Here is a 12,526-nt window from a genome sequence, read left to right on the forward strand (position 1 = left end):
GAGAAAGTAATGCAAATAAAGAGAGCAAGAGCCAAAGAGAGAGAAACAGTAGAGAACAAGAGAACCAGATCAGAAAAGAGATAGATAGAAGCGATAAAGGGATGGAGTGAATCATTTGATGGTGCGATCAGTGTATCGCTCTGTAAAGTGATTATCAATGTGGTCAGTCATATAATCCTTGTGATTGTGTTGAGGCTGAGCGGGACTGTGAAGCTGCTTGTAAATTGGCCTGCTGCACGGATACCAAACAGATATAGCACCACTCTGAAAGCTGGGTATTACCATGGTAACCACTTCACAGTGGTTACACTAGACACGGTCATTCTCCTAAAAATAATAGGCAACAACCTCTCTTTTTCTTAATGGTGTGTACTATGTACCTTCACTTCAACCCCTCTCTACTAGATCTATTGTGTTTATCTCTTAGGGAGATCAAGGAAAGTCCTACTCTCCCACCGTCTATTTCTGTGCCTCCACACTCAATATTTCTCTATCCCCTCCCTGTATTTCATCATCTGATACTCTTCTCACATTTCTCAATTTGTCATTTCACCCTTGGCACTCCTCATTTTCCCCCTCCCCCTCTGCACCCCTCCCTTACCCCCTCCACACCCCTTGCTTACCTCCTCCTCCTCTGCACCCCTCCCTTACATTCTCCTCCTCCTCCTCTTGCACCCCTCCCTTACATTCTCCTCCTCCTCCTCTGCACCCCTCCCTTACATTCTCCTCCTCCTCTGCACCCCTCCCTTACATTCTCCTCCTCCTCCTCTGAACCCCTCCCTTACATTCTCCTCCTCCTCCTCTGCACCCCTCCCTTACATTCTCCTCCTCCTCCTCTGCACCCCTCCCTTACATTCTCCTCCTCCTCCTCTTGCACCCCTCCCTTACATTCTCCTCCTCCTCTGCACCCCTCCCTTACATTCTCCTCCTCCTCCTCTGCACCCCTCCCTTACATTCTCCTCCTCCTCCTCTGCACCCCTCCCTTACATTCTCCTCCTCCTCCTCTGCACCCCTCCCTTACATTCTCCTCCTCCTCCTCTGCACCCCTCTCTTAACCCCTCCTCCCCATCGGCACCCCTCCTTCACCTCGTCCTTCCCTGAAGCAGTTCACAGCGGCCCAAGCGACAACAGTGACTCTTTCTAGACACATATGGTCCCATGGCAGAGAAGAGACACAGCCAACACGTCCCCCTGGAGACCACCCTGCCATCTGCATCTGTGTGTGTGTGTGTGTGTGTGTGTGTGTGTGCTCATTTGCACTCCAGTTGTCCTTCATTTGATCCTTTCTGTCTTTCTTACTTTCTGGACCCAAAATCCAAATTTCAGTATGTATCACTATGATTAAAAGGTAGTCAAATAATTCTTATAGAATTACTCTTATAGAATTTCCACGTGGGTGAGGATATTGGACATTTTATTAGCATTTTATTGGATAACACCTTGTTTTTAACCAGGACAGAATCATTTATAACTTACTTTTTCTGACATAATAGAGGTATGACGGCTGCGTGGTCTCATGGTGTTTATACTTGTGCACTATTGTTTGTACAGATGAATGTGGTACCTTCAGGCATTTGGAAATTGCTCCCAAGGATGAACCAGACTTGTGGTCTACAGTTCTTTTCTGAGGTCTTGGCTGATTTCCCATGATGTCAAGCAAAGAGGCACTGAGTTTGAAGGTAGGCCTTGAAATACATCAACAGGTACACCTGCAATTGACTCAAATTATGTCAATTAGCCTATCAGAAGCTTCTAAAGCCATGACATAATTTTCTGGAATTTTCCAAGCTGTTTAAAGGCACAGGCAACTTAGTGTATGTAAACTTCTGACCCAGTGGAATTGTGATACAATGATTTATAAGTGAAATAATCTGTCTGTAAACAATTGTTGGAAAAATTACTTGTGTCATGCACAAAGTAGGTGTTCTAACCGACTTGCCAAAACTATAGTTTGTTAACAAGACATTTGTGGTTGAAAAACTACTTTTAATGACTCCAACCTAAGTGTAAGTAAACTTCTGACTTCAACTGTATATGGGGGATACAACCATCCCAGCTCTGCAAATTTTGCTGTGAAGAGATAGAATTATTAGATAAATTGTTTTGGTACTGTCCATATGTAGCTTGTTTTTGGTTGCAGGTTCAGAAATGGCTGATTCATTGCAATACCTGGAGCTAACTCTGCAAATAGCACTGCTGGGTGATTTAAAAGTCATAGTCAGTAGATATAGTAATACTCTCAGCAAAAATGTTTATCTTTAATTTACTATCTGTAGAAACTATGAGAATAGAAAGGGTCAGAATTTTTGTGAAACAGCACAATGGAAAAATAGAAATGGCAAATAGAAATATCAAAACTGTATGGTGTTCAGAGATAGATGGAAGGATAGCTGAAGGATGGCACTAAAAACAAGCAAAAAAACTATTGTAAAATATACTGTGTCTGTAAAATGCATATACAATGCTTTCGGAAAGTATTCAGACTCTTTCTCTTTTTGTTACGTTACAGCCTTATTCTAAAATGGATCAAATTGCTTGATACCCCATTTTCACAAAGAAAAGGTAGGTTTTTAGACATTTGTTAATGCATGATTATTTATTTTTTATCACATTTACATACGAATTCAGACCCTTTACTCAGTACTTTGTTGAAGCACCTTTGGTAGTGATTACAGCATAGAGTCTTCTTGGGTATGACGCTACAAGCTTTGCACACCTGTATTTGGGGAGTTTCTCCCATTCTTCTCTGCAGATCCTCTCAAGCTCTGTCAGGTTGGATGGGGAGAGTTGCTGCACAGCTATTTTCAGGACTCTCCGGAGATGTTTGATCGGGTTCAAGTCCGGGCTCTGGCTGGGCCACTCAAGGACATTCAGAAACTCGTCCCAAAGCCACTCCTGCGTTGTCTTGGCTGTATTCTTAGGGTCGTTGTCCTGTTGGAAGGTGAACCTTCCAACCTTCCTTAGCACTCTGGAACAGGTTTTCATCAAGGATCGCTCTGTACTTTTCTATGTTAATCTTTGCCTCGATCCTGACTAGTCTCCCAGTCCCTGCTGTTGAAAAACATCCCCACAGCATGATTCTGCAACCACCACCGTAGGGATGGTGCCAGGTTTCCTCCAGACGTGACGCTTGGCATTAAGGCCAAAGATTCTTGTTTCTCATGTTCTGAAAGTCTTTATGTGCCTTTTGGCAAACTCCAAGCGGGCTGTCATGTGTATTTTACTGAGGAGTGCTTCCGCCTAACCACTACTATAAAAGGCCTGATTGGTGGAGTGCTGCAGAAGATGGTTGTCCTTCTGGAAGGTTCTCCCTTCTCCACAAAGGAACAGAAGATCGAGCTCTGTCAGACTGACCATCAGGTTCATGGTCACCTCCCTGACCAAGGTCCTTCTCCCCGATTGCTCAATTTGGCCGGGCGGCCAGCTCTAGGAAGAGTCTTGGTGGTTCTAAACTTCTTCCATTTAAGAACAATGGAGGCCACTGTGTTCTTGGGGACCTTCAAGGCTGCAGACATTTTTTGGTACCCTTCCCCAGATCTGTGCTTCGATGCAATCCGGTCTCGGAGCTCTACGGACAATACCTTCAACCTCATGGCTTGGTTTTTGCTCTGACATGAACTGTAAACTGTGGGACCTTATATAGACAGGTGTGTGCCTTTCCAAATCATGTCCAATCAATTGAATTTACCACAGGTGGACTCCAATCAAGTTGTAGAAACATCTCAAGGATGTTCAATGCAAACAGGATGCACATGAGCTCATAGCAAAGGGTCTGAATACTTATGTAAATACGTTTTTTTGCTTTTAATACATTTTCAAAAATGTCTAAAAACCTGTTTTTGATTTGTCATTATGGGGTATTGTGTGTAGATTGCTGAGGATTTAAAAAAAAAATAATTTAGAATAAGGCTATAAGGTAACTTAATGTGGAAAAACACCAGTCTCATCGTCAACAGCAAAGAGGCGACTCCGGGATGCTGGACTTCAAGTTCCTCTGTCCAGTGTCTGTGTTATTTTGCCCATCTTAATCTTTTCTTTTTATTGGCCAGTCTGAGATATGGCTTTTTCTTTGCAACTCTGCCTAGAAGGCCAGCATCCTGGAGTCGCCTCTTCACTGTTGACGTTGAGACTGGTGTTTTGCGGGTACTATTTAATGAAGCTGCCAGTTGAGGACTTATGAGGTGTCTGTTTCTCAAACTAGACACTCTAATGTACTTGTCCTCTTGCTCAGTTGTGCACCGGGGCCTTCATTTCTCAGAACAAGAACATACTGACGAGTTTCAGAAGAATGTTCTTTGTTTCTGGCCATTTTGAGCCTGTAATCAAACCCACAAATACTGATGCTCCAGATACTCAATTAGTCTATAGAAGGCCAGTTTTATTGCTTCTTTAATCAGAACAACAGTTTTTAGCTATGCTAACATAACTTCAAAGGGGGTTTTCTAATGAACAATTAGCCCTTTAAAATTATTAACTTGGATTAACTAACACCACGTGCTATTGGAACACAGGAGTGATGGTTGCTGATAATGGGCCTCTGTACACCTATGTAGATATTCCATAATAACATCAGCCATTTCCAGCTACAATAGTCATTTATAACATTAACAATGTCTACACTGTATTTCTGATAAATTTGATGTTATTTCAATGGACAAAAAATGTGCTTTTCTTTCAAAAACAAGGACATTTCTAAGTGACCCCAAACTTTTTAACGGTAGTGTATATATTTACAAAAAATATATATGGGGGATTGGAAATTATGCAGACAATTACATTGATGGAAGCCACAATCTATCTTCAAAATTAAAGCTGATCTACCCCACCGCCACCCCTCCCAGCCTCTGAGCAGCAGGGAGACGCAGGAGAGAAAACATCTTCTTGTTGTGCCGGCTCAGCGTGTCTGGTCTCCGGTACGCCGTTTAGGCCCAGGGTATCCTGCGCCAGCTCTGCGTGCTCTGGGGTGCTGGGAGGGTGCAGTGCGTCCTATTCCTGCGCCATGCCCGTACCGGGCAAATGTGGGCATTGAGCCTAAGGGAGAGGTGCGAGTAGTATGCACCAGATCTCCAGTGTCATGTTCTGACCTTAGTTCCTTTTTTATGTCTTTGTGTTAGGTTGGTCAGGGCGTGAGTTGGGGTGGGTAGTCTGTTCTTTTTCTATGTTATATTTCTATCTGTTTGGCCTAGTATGGTTCTCAATCAGAGGCAGGTGTCGTTCGTTGTCTCTGATTGAGAATCATACTTAGGTAGCCTGTTTTCCCCATTTTGGTTGTGGGTGTTTCATTTCTGTTTAGTGTCTGTTCACCTGGCAGAACTGTTTCGTTTTCTCTTCGTTGTTATTTTGTGTAGTGTTCAGTTTTTCTATTAAAATATGACGAACACTTACCACGCTGCATTTTGGTCCTCCTCTCCTTCCAACTTTTCTGTCTGCCAGTTGGATCATGTGCATGAGATCTCACTTCGACTTGGCCTGATGGAACTGTACTGAGCAAGCAGTTCTAGAGCTCACCGATAGAGCTGGCATCTACCTCCATTTCTAAAGGCTAACTGTTAAGAGACGCTAATCTTAGATGACATCTTACTTACACGATCCCTTATTACTTTGATGTCACTAAAGTAAGGGTATAGATAAGAAATGACATGGTAACTGGTAGCTCTTATCCAGGTTTCCCCAACTGGCAAGCCTGTGCCAATTTGGGCCATTTTCTGACAAATAAAAAGTATGTTTTTTAATTACATTTGTATTATTTATCATTTTCATTGTTGGACATAAAATACTGTATAAGCACCAGGAAATCAGCTCCAAGTGATTTTAATTTCGGAAATCTGTTCCAAGTATTCCCAAGAATAACAGAGAGGCACGTGATCGTATAAACATGTTAGTAAGGTTTGAAATGATTATGTTTTAGTCAAATATTAATTATGTTTGGGCTTCTTGCAGTTAATTTGTAGTCTACAAATTATTTGTAATTAGGTTCCGACCCCACGACCATCCACTCAAGAAAAAAACATTGCCCATGGCTGAATCTAGTTGACTACCCCTGTTCTAGTCTATTTTAAACACAGACGGAGGAGTCAAAAGACTCTTGTTTCTCTTCCATTAGGGCTACCTGTCATCCCCATTACCCTTTCCTGATATGAAGAGACTGGATGGGCAGACGTGCTATGGTATGAGCCTATTTGCTATAAAAACCAAGGATTGCTAGTGTGAATTCCTCAGGTTCCTGTTAGATTCAGCCTCTCCTCAATGAGACACACATAATGGGCACTAAGCACATCGTTTCCATCTGTTCTGTCCTCTCAGATAACTGTTGGAGTAGAAGAGGATGATTTACCACGGTAGAGTATTGGGATTCACCCCAGATTCAGTATTTCTCTCATAGGCCTACAATACAGTATATGCTGGAAAAGTATTCTCTGGTGAGCAGGTTTGGTAGGCCAAGTGGTAGTCCATTAAGACTGAAGTGAGAGGGCCGTCCAGAGGATCCATCTCTTTATCTAGGCAGAAATGTTGATGGGGGGGATTTATAAAGGACTCTTGGGGATGATGCGTTAGATCTCACTACATCTCTGCATGACAATGTGGACACACACATACACACACTCATCAACTGTCAGATAGAATCTACGATAAGACATGTTCTCTCAGGTCAGCCCACTCCTCTGCACACGCCACTGGCTTCCAGTCATAGCTCGCATCCCCTACAAGACCATGGTGCTTACCCACGGACCAGCAAGAGGAACTGCCCCTCCCTACCTTTAGGCTGTGCTCAAACCCTACACCCCAATCCAAGCCACCTCAGGTCTCTTGGCCCTCCCGCCCCTACGGGAGGCAGCTCCCGCTCAGCCCAGTCCAAGCTCTTCTCTGTCCTGGCACCCCAATGGTGGAACCAGCTTTCTCATGAAGCTAGGACAGCAGAGTCCCTGCACATCTTTCAAAAACATTTGAAACCCTGCCTCTTCAAACATTTTCTTAAATAATCATCCTCCTCACCTCGACTCTGCCCCCCCAAAAAACTAAATAAAAAACGTAAACAGCAGTTTACCCCACCTTTCTAGCTCTGACTCTACAAATAGCTACATTATTGAGGAAAGTGTTCATTTTTATGCCTGTGATATGTGATTGTCCCACCTATCTACAGTGCCTTGCGAAAGTATTCGGCCCCCTTGAACTTTGCGACCTTTTGCCACATTTCAGGCTTCAAACATAAAGATATAAAACTGTATTTTTTTTGTGAAGAATCAACAACAAGTGGGACACAATCATGAAGTGGAATGACATTTATTGGATATTTCAAACTTTTTTAACAAATCAAAAACTGAAAAATTGGGCGTGCAAAATTATTCAGCCCCTTTACTTTCAGTGCAGCAAACTCTCTCCAGAAGTTCAGTGAGGATCTCTGAATGATCCAATGTTGACCTAAATGACTAATGATGATAAATACAATCCACCTGTGTGTAATCAAGTCTCCGTATAAATGCACCTGCACTGTGATCGTCTCAGATGTCCGTTAAAAGCGCAGAGAGCATCATGAAGAACAAGGAACACACCAGGCAGGTCCGAGATACTGTTGTGAAGAAGTTTAAAGCCGGATTTGGATACAAAAAGATTTCCCAAGCTTTAAATATCCCAAGGAGCACTGTGCAAGCGATAATATTGAAATGGAAGGAGTATCAGACCACTGCAAATCTACCAAGACCTGGCCGTCCCTCTAAACTTTCAGCTCATACAAGGAGAAGACTGATCAGAGATGCAGCCAAGAGGCCCATGATCACTCTGGATGAACTGCAGAGATCTACAGCTGAGGTGGGAGACTCTGTCCATAGGACAACAATCAGTCGTATATTGCACAAATCTGGCCTTTATGGAAGAGTGGCAAGAAGAAAGCCATTTCTTAAAGATATCCATAAAAAGTGTTGTTTAAAGTTTGCCACAAGCCACCTGGGAGACACACCAAACATGTGGAAGAAGGTGCTCTGGTCAGATGAAACCAAAATTGAACTTTTTGGCAACAATGCAAAACGTTATCTTTGGTGTAAAAGCAACACAGCTGAACACACCATCCCCACTGTCAAACATGGTGGTGGCAGCATCATGGTTTGGGCCTGCTTTTCTTCAGCAGGGACAGGGAAGATGGTTAAAATTGATGGGAAGATGGATGGAGCCAAATACAGGACCATTCTGGAAGAAAACCTGATGGAGTCTGCAAAAGACCTGAGACTGGGACGGAGATTTGTCTTCCAACAAGACAATGATCCAAAACATAAAGCAAAATCTACAATGCAATGGTTCAAAAATAAACATATCCAGGTGTTAGAATGGCCAAGTCAAAGTCCAGACCTGAATCCAATCGAGAATCTGTGGAAAGAACTGTTCACAAATGCTCTCCATCCAACCTCACTGAGCTCGAGCTGTTTTGCAAGGAGGAATGGGAAAGAATTTCAGTCTCTCGATGTGCAAAACTGATAGAGACATACCCCAAGCGACTTACAGCTGTAATCGCAGCAAAAGGTGGCGCTACAAAGTATTAACTTAAGGGGGCTGAATAATTTTGCACGCCCAATTTTTCAGTTTTTGATTTGTTAAAAAAGTTTGAAATATCCGATAAATGTCGTTCCACTTCATGATTGTTTCCCACTTGCCCAACAGCCTTGGGGTAAAAGCCCACAGTATCCTACTGGATGGAATGCATTAATATATAAATAAATGCAGCTGTCTTTTTAAAGTTCACTTGTTTTTCTGGAATAATTCAGTTGACACACACACACACACACACACACAGACACACGCACACACGCACACACACACGCACGCACACACGCACGCACACACACAAACACACACACACACAAACACAAAAGCAGTGTTTTTGAGATAACATTGAATCAAAAGCCAGCATCAGAATGACGTCACTCCAGCTGAATGTAGTTAAATAAAATAAATAAAATAAAAAATTGAAATAAATTATCTCAGTGTGATAACACTGGTGTAGAGGTTCCTATCATTACCTCAGCGTGATAACACTGGTGTAGAGGTTCCTGTCTTTACCTCAGCGTGATAACACTGGTGTAGAGGATCCTGTCATTACCTCAGCGTGATATCAACTGCTGCCCATTCATCATCCACCCTCACAATTGTTTTTCACACTTTTTCCTAGATCACTTACAAACCTTTTCTAGTAGAGCCCACTGGATACTGACACTACATCATCACGATGTCATTTCTACAAATACTAGGTCTAACCACTGGACTGGTGACCACCAGACACCCGGGACAAAGTTCCAACACGGTGTTGTACATAAAACAGCTATGCGATCTGTGACCGGATCACCATACAGGGCCATCATACAGTAGTACTTCATGCATAATGCAGCATTCTGAGGAAAGGGGTCAATTATCAACAAGCGGCAACTGAAAAGTCACAGACGAGGCGTGAAAGTGGCCAAACCCTCTTTGTTCTGTGTGGATACTGTTGGCCTCTAAGCAGGGAACTGGCTCCTAATGCAGAGCTGAGATGTCAAAGGATAACCGACTACTTTAATTAGGAAAGAAGGGACCCCTGGGAAGATGAGTGAGGAGGATAGTGCCAACTACTAGCCCTGGAGAACTGGCTCTGACCCAAATATACTGGCCAACAAGCAAAGGTAAAGGACTGACTGGTGCACTGTACTGTAGCTGTTGGGAAAAGGGATCAAATGCCTCTAGACTAGAGTCAACAACAAAATGACAGAGGTACTATAGGCGGAAGGTGTCATGAATATGCCTGCCCACTGGTTACGTGTTTGGCCCCTGTCAGTTAAGGTTAGGTCAGGTTTTGGCTGTGCTCTGATGCAGTGAAATGAAGCTTGACCCAGGTCAAATCTTGGTTAATGCACTTTAAAACTGTTGTGGTCTTTTATTGTGGTGGTTTTCAGCTAAGGCCGGTATTGTCTGTTGTCTGAAACAAGGAAGCAGGTTTGGCCTGTGTTGTTCAGTGCCAGGTGCTCCATGTTTTACGCCCACTGAATCTCTCACACTGACAGCTCCACAACATTGGTACCCTTCCATCCACATTACCATCTCTTTTCTATCCACCATCTCTGTGGTTCGTTGTCTCTCTTTATTGTCTCATCTTCTCACATCTCCATTCAATTGACCTTTCTGTCTATTACTTTCAAATGAAACCCACTGACCTTATCACCCTCACAGCCTCTAAAACGTTGGTGTTTCCATGTTCTGTTTTCTCACTCTCTCGCCAATCGTTTCTCCGACTCTGTTTGTTTCCATTACATCTTTACGTGGTGTGACTATCTTCACCCAATCTCTATTTATATCTGTCCATACACAGCTTTCTGACCACACACACACACACACACACACACACACACACACACACACACACACACACACACACACACACACACACACACACACACACACACACACACACACACACACACACACACACACACACACACACACACACACACACACACACACACACACACACACACCTTTCTGTGACAGGCTCTGAAATGGAGGGAGGGGGCTCCACGTCGCTCACCAATCTGTTCACCATGTCTGTCACAAAGCAGAGATGCACTGGAGATGCTTTGACTCACCAAATGACAGACAGGATCCAACATTCAGACAAATGATGAATGGTAATATACAGAACCATAGCCCCTCTCCTCCGAGACACAAACAAACAAATAGGATCGGTTAAACATACAAAACACATCCAGGTACTCAAACACACCCCCTTGGAATACCCCACATACATGCACTCATGCTCTCACTTCCCACACTGACAAGTTGTCTTCATCGACCAGAGCCCCTCCACCCCCCCACCCCACAGGATTAACCACATGGTCTTACCGTGAAGCATGGGATGCCTGTAACCAGTGAGTAGACCAGCAGTGGGGGTATCTTGCTGGTGTCATCCGGGCCGGGGTAGGGCTTGGAGAACGTCTTGTCGTAGCAGAAGAAGCCCTGGATGTGCACAGGGAACGTGTCTGTGTACTCAAAGTAGTACGCCAGGAGAACCGTCCCTGCCATGATCACCAGCTGGAAATAGAACATGATCCCCGCGTTAGGCAAGAAGAGGAGGAGGAGGTGGCGGAGGAGAGGAAGGAGGGAGAGTCAAGTCCCGATTCCCCTCATCCACAGAGAGAGGCATAGGAGTGATGGGAGCGAGAGAGAGGTCCGGTGAAGAGATCAATAGAGGCAGAGAGCACCTACTGTAAGCCTGACCAGTACAGCGGGAGACAGAGAGAGAGTGGAGTACGAGAGAGAGAGAGAGAGAGAGAGAGAGAGAGAGAGAGAGAGAAAGCTGGAGGAAGAGAGAGCGAGAGAAGGGAGCATCTACAGGGGAGAGGAGGAAGATGGAATAAAGACAGAATAAATAGAATTCTTCTGCAACATGAAGAGAGAAAACAAAGAATATCAGAGCGAAAGAGAGACTGGGAGTGAGGAGGGTGAAAAGAGTGTGAGGTAGATGGAGAACTGCTTGCATTGGTATCGGTGCCGGCGCGCCTGAGTCTACTACGGAGGAGCAGTGGGTGTATTTTTGGATGCTGTGTATGAAGAGTAGTGTGAATGTGATCATAAGCATCCTCCAAACCAGTTATATGAGCTGACATCCCCTGTGACATGTTCAAAGTCTGATTCCAGGGTTTTTTCTTATATAGGCAGGTCCATGGATATCAGAGATAATAATACACTACTGAGATATCAACTCAATAGCAAGTTGTCCTACAGTTTAAAAAATATATATGAAAATGGTGTCTACATGTAATATTTTCCCCCACATTGAATAGACCAAAATATACTTTTACATGACTTTTTGTTTCACATGGAATTTACACTGTACGGTGGAATGGAGCTGCATCTGACTTTGTAACTCAAATACCCACAATAAATCTTAGCTGTATGGCCTCGTTTATCAGGGAAGTGAAGGGATAGTAATAGCCCTTTCCTTCCACTTAGCTAGGGACATGGTGCTGGGTGAGGGGACATGTTTCAGCTTCACACTCCCTTAGGATATTATCTGTGCTCCATCTCCCTCTGACCATAGACACTGCCGACATCTGCGACACACACACACACACACACACACACACTAGGGTACTCAGATATTTATATATTTTTTGTCTTCACTCTCTCTACCCTCCCTTGAGAGAGAGACATGTTATGCCATGAGCGGTTGTCATGGTGAAGAATATAACGGTAGAGACGAGTTCACAATATTGTGCCATTTCATTTCCTCTCAGCAGGATTTATGAATGCATAAAGTGTGGAGGTATATTGTCCTCATTCAGAATGATTCAAGTGTCACGAACGTTGTTGTAAGAATCGGCCCAAGGTGCAGCGTGGTTTGGGTTCATCATCTTTATTTAACGTGAACTGGCAAAAAAAAAGAAGAAAGAAATGAATGTGAAGCTATGCAGTGCTCAAGGAAACTATAAACAAACAAGATCCCACACCAAACAGGTGGGAAAAGGCTGCCTAAGTATGATCCCCAATCAGAGACAACGATAGACAGCTG

The 12,526-nt window shown here is 43.7% G+C and overlaps 1 protein-coding gene across 2 annotated transcripts in view; it reads right to left on the reverse strand.

Moving 5' to 3' along the window:
* LOC139421370 (phospholipid phosphatase-related protein type 5-like) overlaps window positions 1–12,526 on the reverse strand; it is a 46,049-nt gene that overhangs the window by 15,767 nt on the left and 17,756 nt on the right. For both annotated transcript variants that reach the window (XM_071172195.1, XM_071172196.1), the window contains exon 3: window positions 10,858–11,046. In XM_071172195.1, the coding sequence (XP_071028296.1) occupies window positions 10,858–11,046 (189 nt within the window). The remainder of the gene's footprint in view (window positions 1–10,857; window positions 11,047–12,526) is intronic.

Source organism: Oncorhynchus clarkii, chromosome 12 (assembly GCF_045791955.1).
Source record: "Oncorhynchus clarkii lewisi isolate Uvic-CL-2024 chromosome 12, UVic_Ocla_1.0, whole genome shotgun sequence".
In the NCBI taxonomy this organism is placed as follows: Eukaryota; Metazoa; Chordata; class Actinopteri; order Salmoniformes; family Salmonidae; genus Oncorhynchus; species Oncorhynchus clarkii.